This window comes from Meles meles, chromosome 2, assembly GCF_922984935.1.
Source record: "Meles meles chromosome 2, mMelMel3.1 paternal haplotype, whole genome shotgun sequence".
Classification (NCBI taxonomy): Eukaryota; Metazoa; Chordata; class Mammalia; order Carnivora; family Mustelidae; genus Meles; species Meles meles.
Genome location: NC_060067.1, coordinates 12,712,774 through 12,733,368, shown reverse-complemented (window position 1 = coordinate 12,733,368; position 20,595 = coordinate 12,712,774). Strand labels below are relative to the sequence as shown.

Here is a 20,595-nt window from a genome sequence, read left to right as displayed (position 1 = left end):
TCTTGCTATCCAAAGCTAAGAGTTTTCTCAGTTTAAATTGTATATGTACACACACAGTCATATAGGCAAATACATATAAATATGTACACACAGTTGTATATACATACACGTATTGTATGTACATAGTATAGCCCTCACTATAGTAGGGCCTTAGAAAAAGTTGACTTCCTAGGTCCATTTTAATTAGGGCTTTAGAAAGCATAGAGTATATATTTGATATTCCATTATATTTGTTTTACCCATAATAGAAATAGGATCAGAAATTTAAAGTGCTGTCCTTAGACTTCAAATTGTATGCTTATTGGAGAACAGCAAATTGTGTGGGATGGGAAATGCAGGTCTCTACACTTCAATGTAGAGGGATGGCAATTCGGAATGACAAAACAGTAGCTGAGACTGGTCTAACCTAAAATATAACAGAAGGGGAGGTTCCAGGAATTCTTGATTTTTGTCAAAGTCCATTAAAACTACATTAAATGAATTAAAATAAAATAAAATAATAAAAATTAAAATAAAAGATATAATGTACTTTGGTGTTCTGTAAAGCAGAATGGTAGTGTATTTAACTGCCAGGTTTTCTTTGTTTGGCTATTCTAGGTCTTAGTTTGTTAAGCTGGACCCTCAAATAAATAATACTTTGGGGGCGCCTGGGTGGCTCAGTGGGTTAAAGCCTCTGCCTTCGGCTCAGGTCGTGATCCCGGGGTCCTGGGATCGAGCCCCGCGTCGGGCTCTCTGCTCCATGGAGAGCCTGCTTCCTCCTCTCTCTCTGCCTGCCTCTTTGCCTAGTTGTGATTTCTCTCTGTCAAATAAATAAAATATTCCAAAAAAAAAATTAAAAAAGAATACTTTGTATCTCCTGACCCAGAAGCTTTCAGGTTTTAAACAATGAACTGTGTCTCAGATAAAGGTTAATTTTCTACACTGCTATCCTGGAAGTTAAGATTTGTGGCCTTCCTAGGCCAGGAATTTCAAGATTAAAGAGTAATTCTGGTATAGTGTAAAGAGCATTAAATTTGGATTCATAGTTGTAAGATTTTAGTGAAGTTACTTCAATTCTGTGGGCTTCATTCTGGCATTCTTATTATATACCTAACCTGATGGTTCAAGTACTTTGAAAGCTAGTTAGATTCCAGTTTCCCAAGATTATCTAAAACAAACAAAAATCCCCCAATAGAACAATAAAAAAAAAAACAAAACCTTGTTATTCCTAACATCTTGACAGGTTTTGAATAAGCTCTGAAGACAGTGATCCTTTTTATTTTCTTGTTTTGCATCCCGTACCCCTGGATCTTTACCTTTGTTTCAAAACTCAGTTTGCTATTAATTTGAGATGACAAATAAGATTGTGCTAGCTTGCATTAGTGATGATAGTGAAGGCCTTTTTACATCAGTATTGTGAGCACAAAACATTCACAGATTGCACTTACACAGAAGAGTCAGGCTGTAGCAGGAACCTGCATTTTTGTTTTGTTTTTGAGGCAGTGTTTAATAAGTCAATTCCAAATAAAAATCTGAATTTGGGGAAACTGGAAGATCGGACAATATAGTGCTCGGATTTTGTTAAAGTAGTTAATCCACTAGAGTTGTGTAGGATTGTCCTCCTTACCATTTCTACTCTTTCACAAAGTATCATGTATACTGAACTTCTTTGCGGTTATTTAACATTGTTATTCCGGAGTTATAGGCTTACACGCATACTAGGCAGATTAAAGTCCTTGTTCAATAGTTAATGATAGGTATTATGTTAAAAAAAAAGTATAAGAGATTGCATGGTCTGTGTGTAGGCAGTATTTGTAAATACATGTTAACCAGATATAAACCCAGATTGTCTCTTGAAAAACCATGGCATATATTACCTTCTCTGTATCAGGACTGCTCCTGCTGGTTGCTTTCAGATGAGAATCTGGTTCCTTAATGACCAAATAGTCCTTTTAAAAAATGCAAGGTGTGCATTTTGGTATTGGGTCCTTGGGGTTTCCACAACTGTGTCCAAGAGCTAGATTCCCATCATCTAGATTGTTAGGGTATAACTTTTGGATGAATTTTTATTTTAGCTGTAAGTCGAAATACTGTTTAATGAATAATTTTGTGTTTCATTTGAGCTAATTCATTGTGACAAAATTCATTTTGGTGTGGCATCCTTAGTTTTTTAATTTTTTAAAATAATTTTCAAAAAATACTGTATTTTTTAAAAAGATTTTATTAGAGCATGAGCTGGAGGGAGAGGGAGAAGCTGACTCCCTACTGAGCAGGGAGCCTGATGTAGGACTTGATCCCAGGACCCCGGAATCATGACCTGAGCCGAAGGCAGACTTTTTTTTTTTTTTTAAAGATTTTTATTTATTTATTTGAGACAGAGATCTCAAGTAGGGGGAGAGGCAGGCAGAGAGAGAGAGAGAGGAGGAAGCAGGCTCCCCGCTGAGCAGAGAGCCCGATGTGGGGCTCCATCCCAGGATTCTGGGATCATGACCTGAGCCGAAGGCAGAGGCTTTAACCCACTGAGCCATCCAGGAGCCCCCCGAAGGCAGACATTTAAGCGACCAACTGAGCCACCCAGGCGCCCCAATACTATATTCTTTATATAGACTTAATCCAAAAACTACATGAAGTGCTTTATCTCATAGAAATATGACAGCAGAGTTATTTTTGTAATATGTAAATTTTATGTTCATAGAATTCTTCTTAATCTGGCATTTGCTAACCTTTTTTTTAATCGTTAATATTCTTAGGTCCGGGTGCTGCTGTCAGCCTACTATGAAGGAATTGAGTATCTAAAATATACATAATAATAATGAATTAATAAAATATATGGTGTATATTTTTAGGATGAAGAGTGATTTAAATTTCTTTACTAAAAATAAAGTTTATTTGGAAAAATAAAATAAAAATTAAATTTATTTAGGTACTTTAAAGAAGGCCACGCTAGAGAACAAGTGGGAATTGTTTTATCTCTTAAATTACTTTTTTTCCAAAAGGAATATGCCAGTGATTATTAGTCTTCAGCAGCAGTAAATTCTCAGAATATTAAAATAATATTTGCTTTCTTTTTTTTTAATTAATTCATTTTCAGGGTAACAGTATTCATTGTTTTTGCACCACACCCAGTGCTCCATGCAATACGTAATATATGCTTTCTTTATAATTCATTCTGGGTTGAAAAAATGAATTGAAATATGTATAAAGTGTACTTTTTCTAGCCAATCAAAGAATTGGTCAGAGAAAGCAGCTTAAGTTAGCTTTATAACCCATTACTGTAAACTCTCACATTTTAACTGTATTTCGGTTTTTAAAAATACACCTTACACTTGTAATTAAAGTCCTTAAGTTTAAACAGAACTAAGTAGATGGTGATAGCTTTGAAAACGCCTACTAAGTATTTGACATTTCTCCATTCATTAGGTAGAGTTTCATCTCCTCTGTTGGAACCTGAGTAGACTTGTGATTGCCTCTGAATAAAATACTGACCTGAGCTTTTGCTTGGCTTTTTCTCTTTCGGGGTGTACTTATTTAGAGCCCTAAACCGCCATGTAAAAAGTCTGCCTCCCCTGAAGCTGCCATGAGAGAGTGACCACAGAAAGAAATGCCCTAGAAGCCTCAGCTGTATTGAGTCTTCTCTGTGTAGGTGCCAGCCAGATGGGTGAATGAACAAGCCTTTAGGTGGTTCTAGCCCTGCCCATCATCTGACTGCAGCCGCAGGAGAGCTTCGTTGAGCACCAGAACCATAAGCAGTAATAATAAATTATTGTATTGTTTTAGCCACTGTGTTTTGGGATGGCGTATTACATAGCAGTAGATATTAGAGCATGTATATATTTGTTTATTTTTTTTAAAAAGTGGATTTTTGTGTTCCCCAGATTTTAATGTATCATCTACCCTAGTCATTAACACAAGGTTCGTGGCAGGTAGGATTTATTAGAATTTGATAGTGATAGGGAAAGGCTTACAGGTTAAAAACTCATCAGGAGATTCAAATAACTGTGCTCCTGTTCCTTTCCCCGAACACTGATACTTTTATTCTCAATGCCTCTTATCAGAAGTGAAGACACTGGAGCTCAGACTGGGACCTTCCTGAAGATAACTTAGGTCTTAAATGAAGACCTGGATTTTTTTCCAAATCCAGATCTTCTGTATATTATATTACAGTAAAGATAGGAGAGGTTTCAGTAATGGAGAAAAGTAATTTTAAAATGTCATATAAGGGGTTGGCAAACTTTGTAAAGGGTCAGATAGTAAATAATATTTTAGGCTTTGTGGGCCGCATACGGGTTTGCCACATGTTCTTTGCACTGTGCCCTCCTCTCCACGCCCTCACCCCCTGCTTTGAACACAGTCTTTAAGATACAGAAGCCATTCTTACCTTGCCGGTCAAATTAAGTCATAGGCTGAATTTGTTCTGCAGGTTTTTGTTCGCCAGTTTTGTGATAAAAACAGGTAGGTTATTTAGCTCATGAAATACATGGATAAAAATGTATAGAACATCAAGTGAGGATGTAGTGTTTGTTCTTAAAGTAAATTTCAAGATGCTATAATGTCAGTCATACAGAGCTTTCTGGTTCATTAATTTGAAATTTAGTGCACATGACTTTTTTATAATTTCTATTTTTGTTGTTTCTCTTATACTTTGTTTAAAGGTTTTTCAAATGTTCCCCATCTAATTTAGTTATAGATTTAGAAAACCTGAACTTGTAGGCTTATACCCATCTGTTTCTAGACACATGAATTTGGTCAGCTTGTACTTCTGAGCTCCTTTTTTTTTTTTTTTTAAATCTGTGAAGTAATGGATGATAAAACATACTTTAGGTGTTTCATATATGTATATATGAGATATATGTGAAAGTGGTAAAATGTTAAAAAAGTAAGCATTGTTTAATATTTATTGTCTTAAAACTTCATAGCTGCTTTTAAAAAACTGCAACCAGTCTCTACATTTGACTAATCCAATTATTTGTTAAGGCTCTTTTAAACAATACCCTTTTTTAAAAATAGGGAAACCATGATTTAAACATGCCTGAAATTTAAATTGATTTAAATCAACCTGCACAAATGCTTCATTCTGTGTTAGATTTAGCACATATAAAGTATATAATTTCATGTAAATGTTTAGGCTTTTGGGTTGGTATATAGAGCTAGTGATTTTATGAAAAGATTGTGTAGCACTGTGTTTACTTATATTAATTGCCTACTTCATTGTGATAGGGTTTTTTTTTTTTTTGCTTTTTTTAAATTTTTATTTTGGCTCAGAAATGTAGTTGATTCTGTGAAGATCTGTTGGATCTACTTTTTTACTGACTAGAGAGCTATAAGTAAAAATAAAAACAATCCATATAGTATATATATTCATTTTAGAAAACCAGTATACTGTTAACTACCCAAAGAAATCAATTGATATGCCATTCCAGTATAGGGAATGTTCTTTTTTTTTTTTTTTTTTTCTTTTAAGATTGATTTATTTATTTGAGACAGATAGCATGCATGCATTGTTGGGGAGGAGCAGAGGGAGAGAATCTCTTAAGAACACACGCTTAGCTTGGAGTCCAACACAGGGCTCAATCCCGTGACCTATGAGGTCATGACCTGAGCTGAAACCGGGTGGGACTCTCAGAGAACTGAGCCACCTAGATGCCCGTGGATGTTCTTAAGCAGCAACTGTCTTTAATTCCAAACACTGAAGAAGATGTGTTCTTAAATAGCAATTGTGTCTGATTCCCAATACTGAGATATTACTTTTTCCATATCCCGTGTAATCTGTCTTTCTTATACCTACATCAAGTATTTTAATTCTCTTCAGTCCCTGATTTCTGTCCACCTGTGAAGATATTTTAATCTTATTTATCCTGTTTATAGACCTCAGGTCAGGTTAATAGCTCTTGTTATAATTTTGAGTGGGCTTTGCTTTTTGGCTGGAGCCATAAATAAAATTATCCTATCTTATCAATGTTCATGACTTTACATTTCTCTTCACCATACTTTAAATTTGGAAAGATATTTTTGACACCAGAATACTTAATAATGTTCAAAGCATTTATCATTAGCTTTAGTGCACATTTTAAAAATTATTTATTTAATTTTTAAAAAAGATTTTATTTGAGAGAGAGTGAGCAGGAGAGCATGAGCATGAACAGGGGCAGAGGGAGAAGGAGAAGGAAAAAGCAGACTTCCTGCTGAGCAGGGAGCCCGATGTGGGGCTCAATCCCAGGACCCTGGGATCATGACCTGAGCCACAAGCAGACATTTAATTGACTGAGCCACCCAGGCACCCATATAATAAAAATCAATTTAAAAGAGTAAATAGGCATGTATTTCTAGAATTTATTTTGTCCTGTTGGATATGGTGGGAGTAAGGATACACAGTGAGAAAACTGAGTTGCAGGTTTTTACCGTCATTCAGTGTGTCAATTATAGTCAACAGTTCTCTTGTCTGAACAAGTTAACATATTTCATAGTTTATACCAGCATCCTTAAATGATTTCTGTGTAGGACAGAAGTACTTTTTTTTTTTTTTTTTTTTTTTACTTTTAATGTTATTTTGATGTTTTTGAACAGAATAGCTGTAAGAGTAGTAGAAAAGATTTTTTTACCTTTCAACCATATTCCACAAATGTTAACTTTTCACCACATTGTTTTTCTTGGATTCAGTCTTCTCTAACTTTCTCTGTGGACATACGCCTATGAAGACACACTTTTTTCCCTGAACCATTTGTCAGTTGCAGACTTGATACTTCTTTGTCCCTAAATACTTAAATATGTATTTGTTTAAGAATTAGGACTTTTACTTACTGATGGTACTATTAAAATTCAGGAAATTAACAGTGACATTTACTGTAATCTACAGACCTTATTAATAGCTTCCCAGTTATGTGCCTTATTCAGTTACCATGTCTTTTTATTCTCCTTTAATCTGGAGTAATTTCTTACTGTTTGTAGTTCATGACCCTTCATTTCAGTTTATTTGATTCTTCTCACATAAAGGTTCAGAGTTTGCATTTTTGCATCCGAATATCTCAGAATTGTTGTGCATCATGCCAGGTGGTCTTTGATATTGATTTGGCTGTGGTTAAGTTGGAATCTGTCATGTTTCTCCATTGTAAATTTTTTTTTTCTTTATACTAAGTATCTTGAGGTGTACGCAATCCTTGGTAAGTTGTGTTGATGTTACACACTTGTATTTCTGTCCTAATTTTTTGTGCACATTTTAAAGCAAGTAGAAAAAAGAAATTAGAAAATGAGATACAGTTAAAGAAATTCTTAACATTTTCTTTTTGCACTCCAATATATGCTTTTATACCCTATGGGGTGGGTATATACTACTCCTGGCTTTGTAGACAAGAGGTCTATATCATGTCCTTTACTTTGTATGGTTTTATAGAATTAGTCTTGTGTCTTGATCTTGAAATAAAATATCTTTGAGGGTTATGTTATCACGTATATAGACCCAGTGTAGTAGTCAAAGATAAATTTTTAATGGTAATTATTTTTCCCTATTTTTAATTTTCTTGCTTTCAGATGGAGAACTTAATGTTCTTGATGATATTTTGACTGAAGTACCAGAACAGGATGATGAACTGTATAATCCAGAGAGTGAACAAGATAAAAACGAGAAAAAGGGTATGTAATTTTAAAAAAAATTTTGTTAAAATAAGTTTCAATAGAGATTTAATTTATTAAGAAAGTGACTTTGTATTTGTTCTTATTCCTTGAGTCTGTAAACACCAAAAGTATAGTCATAACAAACTGTGGTACCCAGTTCTTTATGAATAAAAGTGATCTATTTTTTTCAAATGCGTGAAATATCTCATACCTGAATTTATTCCAGTATTTGCAAGCTTTTTTTTTTATGATTAAGATTTCAGAAGACATTTTAAAGAAATGAGCCTTTGATATGTATTATCTGTTAATCTTGGGTGAAACAAATAAAATGCCTAGAATACGTTTATATGCTTTCTTTAAATTGTATTTTTAAGGATCAAAAAGGAAAAGTGACCGAATGGAATCTACTGACATCAAGCGACAGAAGCCTTCTGTTCATTCAAGGCAGTTGATTTCTAAGCCACTGAGCTCATCTGCGAGCAATAACAAAAGAATAGTTAGTACGAAAGGAAAGTCAGTTGCAGAGTATAAAAATGAGGAATATCAAAGATCTGAAAGAAGCAAGCGTCTAGAAGCTGATCGAAAGATTCGTTTGTCAAGCAGTGCTTCTAGAGAACCTTACAAGAGTCAACCTGAAAAAACTTGTCTCCGGAAAAGAGATCCTGAAAGGAGGACCAAATCCCCTACGCCAGATGATTCTGAGGTAGTAAATGTTATTGCAGATGTAAAACAAAGCAGTTCTTTTTGAGGCTTTAGAACTGTTTATTCACTCTGACCTTTTCTGTTAAATGACTGCTGATTCCCTTTTTCTTTAAACATCAGAGAATTGGGCTTGAAGTGGATAGACGTGCAAGCAGATCCAGCCAGTCTTCTAAGGAAGAAGTGAACTCTGAAGAGTATGGCTCTGACCATGAGACTGGCAGCAGTGGTTCTTCTGATGAGCAAGGCAACAACACTGAGAATGAGGAGGAAGGGGTGGAAGATGTGGAGGAAGATGAAGAGGTAGAAGAAGATGCAGAGGAAGATGAAGAAGTGGATGAAGATGGAGAAGAGGAGGAGGAGGAAGAGGAGGAAGAGGAGGAGGAGGAGGAAGAAGAGGAGGAGGAGGAGGAAGAAGAATATGAACAGGATGAGAGAGACCAGAAGGAAGAGGGAAATGATTATGATACTCGAAGTGAAGCTAGCGACTCTGATTCTGAATCTGTTTCTTTCACAGATGGATCTGTCAGATCTGGTTCAGGCACAGATGGATCAGGTACTACTTTTTGTATTTATATGTTTGTCTTTTAAATTAAAAAAAAGACAGACTTTTTTTTTTTTAAAGACAAAGATTTATTTCTGAACATGTTTAAATCGAATTATGAAATATTTTGAGATGTGGGATGTTAATAAGATTGTCTTGTGTTTTGTACTTGGAGTAATATAGATACATTTGAGATTTATATGTCTTAGTAAATGTGTTTCCCAGCTTCAAATTGATTGTATTCTAAATGAATACAAGTCTTGATTATTTCCCTGTGTGGAAATCTATTTCAGATTTTAATGTTATAAATTCTTAGATTTTCATACTAGCCAACATCTTATTTAAACATTAATATCTGGTATACTTAAAGTATATTGATATGGAACCTGTCTACTAGGTACTATAGTTTTTCCATGTTAAATAAATGACTCTAGATTTCTATCACATATGGTAATAGAAATCTTAACAACTTTTTTTTTTGGGAGTATACACTGTTTTTCCAATTCTGTACTTGTGGGTTGACTGACTTGGGCAGGACCTCCCAAAGGCCGGTATGAAAGTACAAGAGGTAGAAAATAAGAGTTTAATCTCGTGGGGTGATTGGTTAAGGGCTCTCTTGAGTCATTCCTTCAGTACTACATGTCTTACCATTTTATCCCTGTCTGATCTACGAGATGTAAATGTAGTAATGCTAGGTAGTTGCAGTCATTAGGCTAAGGGTGGAGACCCTCTTTTGAGGGGAATTTGATAGTGTACAGCAAGGAGAGGTCAGGGTCCTTAAAAGATCCCTTGCCATTTTATGATGGTTATGCATGCTGTCATGGCTGTCTTCTGTCTGGATGTAGCCAGATCTACTGTGTCTTCTAAATAAACTAAATGTTGGAATAGTAAGATAGATAAAGTTCTGTTATATAGGATCATTATCACTTCATTATAAAATTTCATCATTTTTATAGTACATTGTTAGTAAATCATATTCTTAAAATTGTATAGGTGATAGAACAAATGGCCAGCTATTTTTTGTTTTTTTTAGAGATTGGTAACTAAAGTGCCTTCAACATTTTGCTCACTGCAGTTCTAGTTTGGGAGTTTAGAGAGGATTTTAAAAGGGGTTAAAGAGCTAAAATGAGTAGATGAGTAGTTGAGTTTGATTAAAAAACTTTGTGGAATCTTTTTTTTTTTTTTTTTAAGATTTTATTTTTTAGAAATCAAGAGAGCACAGATGGGGTGGGAGCAGAGGGAGAGGGTGAAAGAGAAGCAGACCTCCCCTTGAGCAGGAAGCCTGATGGGGCGCTCAATCCCAGGACCCTGGGATCATGACCCAGTCCTAAGGCAGAGGCTTAATCGACTGAGCTACCCAGGCACCCCAAACTTTGTGGAATCTTTAATTGTACTTTCCCATCATACTTCATACTTTTTGCAAACTGATGGGATTGTATATCTTTTATAATTACAGTAATGGATAGAAAACAAAAATTGCCTTCACAATATGAATGAATGTTTACTTACTGTGATGAATGTGTTAAATATCCATGGGGTAGGGGAAATTCTATTTTAGGAATCTTTTTTTTGGTATCTGTGTTAGGAACAATATTTCTTATTTGTCTTGTTTAAGTCAAAGAAGAGAGATTTATTTAAATGGATAGGACTTAAAAATAATCTACATTTTTAACAAGCTTCTAGCTGATGCTGATACTTTAGCAAGGTACTTGATAATACTTCCTATTTTTATGGAGGAGACATTTCAGATTAAATCGTAGCCAATAGTTTCATGAACCTATATATCAAAACTATTTATTAGAGAATTTATTACTTTAAAAGAGATACCTGGAATTCTTACTTTGCTCATTAAAGGAAACTGGATTATCCTTGGAAGATCCCTTATATGGAACATGATTTAGAGACTATGTTTATTGTGCAGGAAGTTACTATTTTTCATTATGGAGTAGTTTTTCATAAAAATCTATGAAAGAAAAATGGGGGTGGATTTGGAACTCCTTAATTAGGAGATAATCTGTTTTTTTTTTTTAAAGATTTGTCTGAGATAGAGCATGAGCGCTTGAGAGTAGGTAAGGGGTAGAGGAAGAGTTTCCAGCAGACTATTGAGTGTAGAGCACAATTCAGGGCTAGATCTCATGACCCTGAGATCATGACCTGAACCAAAATCAAGAGCTGAACGCTTAACTAACTGAGCCACCCATTTAGTTACTGCAGGGAGATGTCTGTTTTTAAACAGAAGGGATCACAGTTTACTTTCTGTGTTAATGAATTTTCTAGTTTCTAGTTTATTTTACCTCTTTTTTTTTCTTCAGAATTTTCAGTAACTTATTTATAAAAGTGGCACACTTTAGTGGTCATTAAAAGTTTATGTTAGATGACTTTCATTGTTCTTTTGAGCTGAGAATCGTAGTTAGGAGAGGAGATCATAAACTTAAGAGTAGTAAGAGTTACTTATTTTAAAAAAAAAACATGAAAAAAATCCTTGGAGATTTCTAATGGTATTTATTTTAAAAGTTGAAGTTTTCTCTTAAAAAAAAAAAAAACAACAGAACAGTTGGACAAGATCTTAATTTTGCTTTTTTTTTTCTATCTCATGTTAGTGAGAGATCTTTAGTACTTTATCAAATATTGTTCTTAATTATCAGCAGAAGGTGTATTACTAGTGATCAGCTCATAATGCTTAGACTCCTATGTATTCCAAGAGAAAAAATGATAGACATGCTAGAATTTTTAAATAAAGTATTTAACAAGGTTGTATTTTTAATCTTGGTGAATGTCATACTTATTGATTGACTGGATTGTATTTTTTTTTTTTTAAGATTTTATTTATTTATTTGACAGAGAGAGATCACAAGTAGACAGAGAGGCAGGCAGAGGGAGAGGGAGAAGCAGGCTTCCCGCTGAGCAGAACCCAACGTGGAACTGGATCCCAGGACTCTGGGATCATGACCTGAGCCAAAGGCAGACACTTAATGACTGAGCTACTTAGGCCCTCTCACTGGATTGTATTTCTGCTGAGTGGTAGGCACTATATGAACACGTAGTCAGTGAACAAAATACAAGTATGAGAAAGATTTAGGATATGACAAAACCTATTTCTCATCTATTTGGGTGAGGTTTAAGTCATTTTATACCAAAAGGCTTCAGTCTATTCACTTGAAATCTTATAGTTGACCCTGAGGGAGAGAATTCTTGAAACTTTTCAAAGTTCAGGGATGCCTAGGTGGCTCAGTTGGTTAAGCGTCTGCCTTCAGCTCAGGTCATGATCTCGGGATCCTGGGGTTGAGCCCTGTGTCCAGCTCCCTGTTCGGCAGGGAGTCTGCTTCTTCTCCCTCTGTGATCTCTCTTGCTCTCTGAAATAAACAAACAAAATATTTAATAAAAAAAAAAACAAAAAAAAAAACTTTTGAAAGTTCAAGTATCAGTCAAAGTAAGTGAGCCTGGAAATAAATGCTTTTCTGGAAATATGTTATAGTTGGTTATTTGAGATACCATGGCTGCTAGCTTTAAATGGGCTTGGCTTTGTAATTGTGCCAGTACGTGCTTCCCTGCTCTTCTCTTTCAGTCCTGTGTTAGGAAAACCGGCATCACTTACAAGCTGCTTAGGTCTTTTTGGAGAAACAGCAGTACATAATAAAGGGGAAGATGTTAAAAAAAAAAAAAAAAAAAGTAAAAAAAAAGTAAAAGAAAAGGAACTCAAGAATGTCCTTGGAATTTTCCATCTTCAAACTAGTTAGACCTGGAATCCCCCTTCAGGAATAGTAGGAAAATGCCTTTTCTATTTGCTCAGTAAGAAAAGAACTCAGGGCTTATACTTTCAAGCTAGAGGACTTGCATTTGAAACAAGGTTCTGCCATCCAGGAAATGTGGGACCCTGGCTAAGTTGCCTAACCACTCCTCTTTTCTGTAAATGAGAACAATGGCTTTAAGTATTTCATGAGCTTGTTATAAGGATTAGGGAGATAATTTAGCTAAATCTTTAAATAGGTAACATCTATAGTCATAATAGAAAATTGTATGCAGGATCTTTTTTTCAGCTTTCTGCCATTTTTATAAAAATATGTGCGTTTTTTTTTTCCATATTTCTTCTTGTAGCTGAAAAGTAAAAGAACTTACAGTGGTATGATTAAAATGCCAATAGAAACAGGAGAGCCTAATTCCATTTTAGGTGTTTGTTTATATGCTTATAAAGTTCGAAATTAAGCTTGAAATTGTTCTTAAATAAACAGGTAATGCAAACCTCTTCTGTCTACTAAAGATTCTCAGCTTTTTAGTAGAAATACATAGGCTATAAATACATAGGCTATCAGTAACATTTTAGGAATAAATTTTAAATTGAATTTCAAAGAACAACAGGAATCCAAGAGGGAAATGATCATGAAGAATGGAATTAAAGACACAAAAGCAGTGGCAACCAGAAAAGGAATCACTAGTGTATTCTTTTTTTTAAAACAGTTGAAAAGCTTTGGGTTCTGGGGTTTGTCAGACATCTAAGAATCAGAGTTGGAATCGTAATGAAGAATGATAGTATACTTTTTAGAGAGAGGACTTAGAACAGTGGTACCTGGTACATAGAAAGAGACAGTATATTTGACTGAGATAAAAGTTGGTTTACTTGGCAGATTTTTTCCCCTTCTTGGAAAACTTTATTCAAGACTACTTTTATGTATAGGATAAGTAGTTCTCAGTTATGGCCGTGTGTTTTTAATTTGATTGAAGTTGGTGGGAGAAGCAACATGTTTCTGTTTTTTGAACAGTGTCTTTAAAATGGAACACCTTCTGAGGAAACTGAGAGGTCAGGAGAGAGATTAGCGATGACTAGTACTTCGTGATTGTGCAAAACCCAGGCAAATGATGTTTCTTATTCGAGTACCTGCACCTATATTGTAATGTTTTAAAAAATCTTGTTTGAATTCCTTTTAGATGAGAAAAAGAAGGAAAGGAAGAGAGCTAGAGGCATCTCTCCGATTGTTTTTGATAGAAGTGGAAGCTCTGCATCAGAGTCATATGCAGGTATCCTCATTTTACTTTTATTTGTGGTCATATCTGACTGATTCTAATGTAACTTGCTATAGAAAGTGTGGAGGCTGTAGTTTAGTGTGAACTTGTTGATGTTCATTACTATTGATTTTTGGCATGTTCAGTGTAATAATTCTAGAGGAAACTAAGCTTTTTCTTATTATTTTAATCCTGTTCTGTTACTGCTTAAGTGGAATTTCACTTTTTTTTTTTTTCTTGGAAGATGATGATTCAGTGACTAGTTTTCTGAGTGGGAAACTGTTCAAATATACGTATTTTTAAAAAATCCAAACAACCCCAAAAATGAAACACTCGTACACATTGAGAAGTATTTTTTTTGTGTGTGTGGGTGCGCCAGGAAGAATAATTTGTCTTGAATGAGAACTTTATGTGACAAGACTGTAGAAATTTTGTCTTATCTCTATTAAAGCTCAATCTGAACAAATGTACTTTGGCTAAATACAGGTTCAGAAAAGAAGCATGAGAAATTATCATCTTCCGTTCGTGCTGTCCGAAAAGGTATCATTTAAATTTGAAATTGTTTTCATTGCATGCTGCATAAAGTCATTATTTTGCCTTATTAGTTCTCCATTAATGGTTGGTTTTAATGTAGTAATGTTCTGATATATTACATTGAAGAAAATAATAAGGTAGTCTTACAAAGAGACAACTCCATTTTTACTTCTTAACTCCATATCTTTTAGAACAATAGCAAACGTTTCAAGGTATTTTATAGTTTTGGACTCAGTGGATGGTATATATATACTTAATAGCATAATGGTCTATTAAAATGAATAATCTGATAAAAGATATCTATAAAATTTGTAGCTGTTTTCATACTTAAATATGAATCTGATATATCGGAACATCACTAGGTTTAACTTCTTGCAGAGTGCTGGTGTCTTTTCTTAGCTTTGCTCTATTATGTGTTGTGGCTTAGCCTTCCAGGTCAAATGGGTAATGATGAATTCTCAAAGTTTAGCTGGGTTGTGGAGGGCTAATTTCAGTACAGCTTACACCTCTGTAATAATGGCCTCCAGTTAATCAGTTTGGATTTTATTTTATTTTTTTTTCCAGATCAAACCAGTAAACTCAAATATGTCCTACAGGATGCAAGATTTTTTCTCATAAAGAGTAACAACCATGAGAATGTGTCTCTTGCCAAAGCTAAGGTATTAGCATCAGTTCTGTTGAAACTATCCCAATCTTGAAAATTTTAAATGGGAAGGTGGACTTTGAGTATCTTGAGTAGTGTACTCTGATTTTCATTAAAGCTTTAAAGATCCGTAGTCCCGGGGCGCCTGGGTGGCTCAGTGGGTTAAGCCGCTGCCTTCGGCTCAGGTCATGATCCCGGGGTCCTGGGATCGAGTCCCGCATCCGGCTCTCTGCTCAGCAGGGAGCCTGCTTCCCTCTCTCTCTCTCTGCCTGCCTCTCTACTTGTGATCTCTCTCTCTGTCAAATAAATAAATAAATAAATATTAAAAAAAAAAAAAAAAAAAAAAGATCCGTAGTCCCGTGGCCATTGAGGGTCTGCTTTGTAGCTGATTAGGCAACCTAATAGTAATTTGAGTCTTTTAAAGATGATTTTAGAAGTCAAAATATGTGATACTGAAGAATATATTTTTTTATACTTTGTACCGTAAAAGAATGTTTCCTTTGATTTTTATGTTTCTGTATTCAGTTGCTAACTTACTGTACTAACACTTCTTTAAATGTCTCTGTAATTAACCATTTTTTGTTTTATATTGATGCTGGTTTTACACCTTGAGATCTTGAGAAGAAATCATTCTTTTACGGAGAGTTTATTTTTACCAGTAACATCGCTTGAATTTAGAAGAAAAAGTTAGCTTAAAGGCCCACCCAAGGATTTACAAAAATGATATGTCCCGTTGCTGTAGGATGTTGAAAAATACTAATTTTCTGTTTGTTTTTGCTACAAAAATACATCTGTTACACCATTTAAAATTTTTCTTTTCTTGGTTTAAGATGAGTCATTATAGCTTCTATTGATCTTTAGAAAGTTAATTTTTCGAACCATATTTTTTGTCAATGTTCATATCTTAATATTTCTCACATTAATGATTACCCATCAAACTTTATAAATGGAAGCTATATGCCAAATAGCTACGTAGTGGAAGTTTATTCTGTTCCTCTGCTAGAGTGAGTTTAGGCAGAAGTAATTAAGCACTTAGTATGAGTGAGATCATTTGTATGAGCAGATTGAACTGAATTAGAGCTTCTGCCTTACTTTACCATGCTGTTCCTTCTAATCTTTTCACAAACAGGTAATAGATTAAAATGCTTTACAGATTAGTAACTCTGTTCTGCCTTTATGTGCAACACATTTCTCTTTAGTCAAACTATTAATGCATAAAAATTTGAACTTAAATAGAAAAAAAATTGCTAGGAACTGGACAGATTCTTCACTGATGGATTTAATAATACAGTATTTTAATTATTTTGGTTAAGCAGGTTTTTAAGGAGAAAAATGTACATATTATAATTCACCCTTAAACAACATGTATTTACCACAGTAAATAGTTGTGATATTAAAATAATTGTAGGTGATTGTTTCTATTATGTAGAATTCTAGCCCATAAGATTTTATATCCTCCCCCACCCCAAGGTGTTTCTAGTTGCTTTAATGATTTTGTTGAGGTTGGGATTTTCTCCATGTTTTTCCTGAGTTTTTAATAAATTGGTACATTATTTTGACAGTGGTTGAATAAGACCCTTCTTCATTATAGCTTACTTGAATTTAAAGTATAACAGTTATCAGTAGCCTTGGTCTTTTGCAAATATAGTTGCAAAGATGAAAGATTTGCATTAATTTCTGTCTGATCTCTGTATCATTTGTGTAGGGTGTTTGGTCCACGCTGCCTGTAAATGAGAAGAAATTAAATGCTGCATTCAGATCTGCAAGGAGTGTTATATTAATATTTTCTGTTAGAGAGAGTGGAAAATTTCAAGGTAAGGATAAAAATAATTTAGATATATAAAAACATCATTTATATTAGCATCTATATTTTATGTTGTGATTTGATTCCCTTAGGATTTGCAAGACTTTCTTCAGAATCTCATCATGGAGGATCTCCTATACATTGGGTGCTGCCAGCAGGAATGAATGCTAAAATGTTGGGAGGAGTTTTTAAAATTGACTGGATTTGCAGGTAAATTACACATTAGTGGAGATAATAAAATTGCCCTTGTTTTAAATGGGGTAGTAGTTGGGAATCATGTTAAAACTCTACAGTTGTTTAGTTTTAATTCTTTGTGATTATTATTATTATTTTTTTTTGGCTTCATTCGTAGGCTGATTTGGATGCAAAAAACTTTAGCAGTGTTAAAGTGAAAATAACATCAATATGTTTTGCTTGTCTTACTGTCTTCATAAATACAGGATGTAAAGGGCAAAGGTTTATTTAGTTAAGAGCTTTATGTATTTCATTTGTTCTCTCTATTAGTAATACAGTTAAGTAATTAGTTTGTCATGAGTTAGACAATTGCTTGAAATGTTACCTGGATCTATATGATTTTAGTGATTTAATATGTCATTTAGTAACTGGAATAGGAAATTAGTAGTCACTCTTTAACTTGGCTAACATTTTGGAGGTGACTAAGTTGTGAACAGCTGTTACTTAAGGAAGTTAGCAAGTCATGTTTAGTTGGTATTATGATGTTTTGAAATTGATATAATTAAGATTAAGTATGTTTATTAGAAAAATAGATTCGTTTTGAGCACTGGGTTATCACCATGTTTTTATGTTCTTACTGAATGATTGTGCGTTGTTAAAAAATGATTAAAGAAGTAAATTCAGATGATAAAACTTTATTTAACACTTCATGAAATGGTCAGTGTCCTGTGGAGAACTACAGAATGGGGCAGAAGGCAGGAAGCTTTTATAGGATAAAGAATAAAGAACAAGAAAGAGCCAAATAGAAAATCTTTGGATAGGGCTATGTTGTCAACCTTGTTTGGGATGAGAAAGCCCGAATCGAGGTGTTGTGGTGTTTGGGGATTGGCAGACTGGATATACTGCATTTCTGGTCAAACTGAGCACCTAGAGGGATACAAAAGTTAAATCTAAGCTTCAGCTTGCTGACATGGCACTTTGGGCATGGACAGTTACATCCTGGAAAGTTATTTTAACATAAAAAGCTAATTATGTGAGTGAGTTTTATATGACATGCACACATCTGTTGCCTATAAAATTAATTTCAGTTAAAAAAATTTACCCAAAACAGACCGTATGTATTTTTTTTTTTTAAGTTAAAGTGAGCCTAGGTGTTAGATTTTGATAGAAATGGAGGAATTGAATAAGAATAATAAGAATGAAAAGTACTGTTCATGTTCTGGAAGGCAAACTAGCAGAAGGAAGAGCATGGAAACACAAATGGGCTGAGGAGGTGGGAGGGTGGGGCCTATGTGTGTGGGGGAGAGGGAGCTACCTTTTTTTTATGAAGCAGATAATAAAGAGAACAGAAGACAAAAATGAACAGTAATATTGGCCAGCCTGAGCAGTTAAACTTTTATTTATGGGACAGCAAAGAACTCTGAAGTTATATGGACAACAGTATAGTTAAAATTAGTGCATTAGGTTGATTGTTGGTACTGTAGCAAAAAGCTGTCTGCATGAAAATACATCATTATTCCTCATTCCATCAGTAATCTCTATAGGGAAAAATTGGAAGCAATCTAAATTCTTCCATATAGAAAATCATTAAGTAAATAATGGTTTGTCACTTAAATGTAGTATGCAGGAGTAATTATCTATGTAACAACATGGGAAAACATAACAGAGTGTGTATTATGTTGGAAGGCGGTGTTAGGGTAGTGAGACTGTAGGTGATACTCCCTTACTCCCATTGCATCCAGGGTTTTTAAATACAAATTTATGCTTGTTTAGAAATTAAGGTTGTAATTAAGTTATACTTAATTTATAATCAAATTAAAATATTTAAAAATCTGGAGGCACTTCATAGAGAAAACAGGGCGCTTACTATTTCTTAGCAGATAGACTGACTTATTTATTTATTTAATTATTTGGATGACTATAACTGTAAAGGCCCAAGAAGTTTGTTAGTTTATGGTTTTATGATTAGAAACGTTGGTGTTACTGGAAAATATTTGGAAATGATGATGTCCTAGTATTAAGAGACAAAATAATTACTTAGTTTTAAACTTGTTGCAGCATATTTTGTTTTGGCCGTTGCTTCCAAATTCTTTTTTTTTTTTTTTTAAAGATTTTATTTATTTATTTGACAGAGAGAGAGGTCACAAGTAGGCAGAGAGGCAGGCAGAGAGAGAGGAGGAAGCAGGCTCCCTGCAGAGCAGAGAGCCCGATGCGGGGCTCGATCCCAGGACCCTGAGATCATGACCTGAGCCGAAGGCAGCGGCTTAATCCACTGAGCCACCCAGGCGCCCCAAACACACCCAAATTCTTAATAAGGAAATTTGTTTATTTCAGAAGATGAGCTTAATTTGTTCATATATTATTGTCTTCCTGTTCTTCTTCATTGACTTATTGGCTAATTTACTAACTTATTTGAAATGTGTACACCAGTAGAAGAGGTACAAACCCAAAAATGGATCCTGCTAATGTTTTGTACAAAATTTTGGATAATAAAGGTTCCTTATTGTATTTAAGTTTTAGGTTTACCTGGAAAGAATATTCTTTTCTTTTCTTAATTATTATTAGAGAGCGTATGAGTGGGAGGGGCAGGGAGAGAGGGGAAGAGAGAATCTCAAGTAGACTCGTAGACTCTGCCCTGAGCCCAGAGGCCTACAGGGGGCTTGATCTCACTACTCTGAGGTCATGTCCTGAGCTGAAACCAGGAGTAGGTGCTTAACTGTGCCATCCCATGCTCCGAACAAATATTCTTTTATTATTTTTTTTTAAGATTATTAATTTGAAAGACGGAGCATATACACATAAACGGGGAGGGGCAGCGGGACAGGGAGAAGCAGACTCCTTGCTGAGCAGGGAGCCCAATGCCACACTCATTCCTAGGACCCTGAGCCAAAGTCAGATGCTTAACCGACTGTGCCACCAAGGCGCCTTCTGAAAAAATACTCTAAAGTTTTAACTTTAGTTTTCTCTATATATAACTTTAATTTTGAGAATACTCAGCACTTATGTTCAAGTCTAGTTTTATAATACTTAAGAGTTCTGAGGGGCTTAGAATATTTATTACATTGGTATTTCCTTGGGGTAAGTCTTTTGTACTCTTAAGATTTCATTATAAAATGAGAATTACATTCGACTCTGTTAAAACATCAAATGTTAAGGCTTTGCTGTCAGTAACAGTAACTGCTATCAGTATTTTTCTTTTGAGATAGAATAGTTATATTAGACTTATTTAAGTACCTCTTGGATTTAATAATAATTAGACATAAGTTTCTTTGTGTGTGGCCCCAAGATTACTTGAATCACTAGTATCTGTTAAAACGCCGAATCTTGAGACACACCCAAACTGATGAATTTTCTCTTTGTTTGTTTTTAAAGATTTTATTTATTTATTTGACAGAGAGATCACAAGTAGGCAAAGAGAGAAGGGAAACAGGCTCCCCACTGAGCAGAGAGCCCAATGAGGGGCTTGATCCCAGGACCCTGAGATCATGACCTGAGCCGAAGGCAGAGGCTTAACCCACTGAGCCACTCAGGTGCCCTGAATTTCTTATGGCTTAGGTATTTTGTAGACACATTGGAGTTCATGACCAGATGGTGCATGTTAGCCATTAGGAG

At 34.7% G+C, this 20,595-nt stretch overlaps 1 protein-coding gene across 4 annotated transcripts in view; it reads left to right on the top strand.

Moving 5' to 3' along the window:
- YTHDC1 (YTH domain containing 1) overlaps nucleotides 1-20,595 on the top strand; it is a 37,494-nt gene that overhangs the window by 3,076 nt on the left and 13,823 nt on the right. For 2 of the 4 annotated variants that reach the window (XM_045996847.1, XM_045996843.1), the window contains exons 2-9: nucleotides 7,504-7,605; nucleotides 7,962-8,290; nucleotides 8,410-8,842; nucleotides 13,754-13,843; nucleotides 14,315-14,368; nucleotides 14,927-15,021; nucleotides 16,711-16,819; nucleotides 16,902-17,019. In XM_045996847.1, the coding sequence (XP_045852803.1) occupies nucleotides 7,504-7,605; nucleotides 7,962-8,290; nucleotides 8,410-8,842; nucleotides 13,754-13,843; nucleotides 14,315-14,368; nucleotides 14,927-15,021; nucleotides 16,711-16,819; nucleotides 16,902-17,019 (1,330 nt within the window). The remainder of the gene's footprint in view (nucleotides 1-7,503; nucleotides 7,606-7,961; nucleotides 8,291-8,409; nucleotides 8,843-13,753; nucleotides 13,844-14,314; nucleotides 14,369-14,926; nucleotides 15,022-16,710; nucleotides 16,820-16,901; nucleotides 17,020-20,595) is intronic. The other 2 variants (XM_045996855.1, XM_045996850.1) reach the window with 1 other exon arrangement.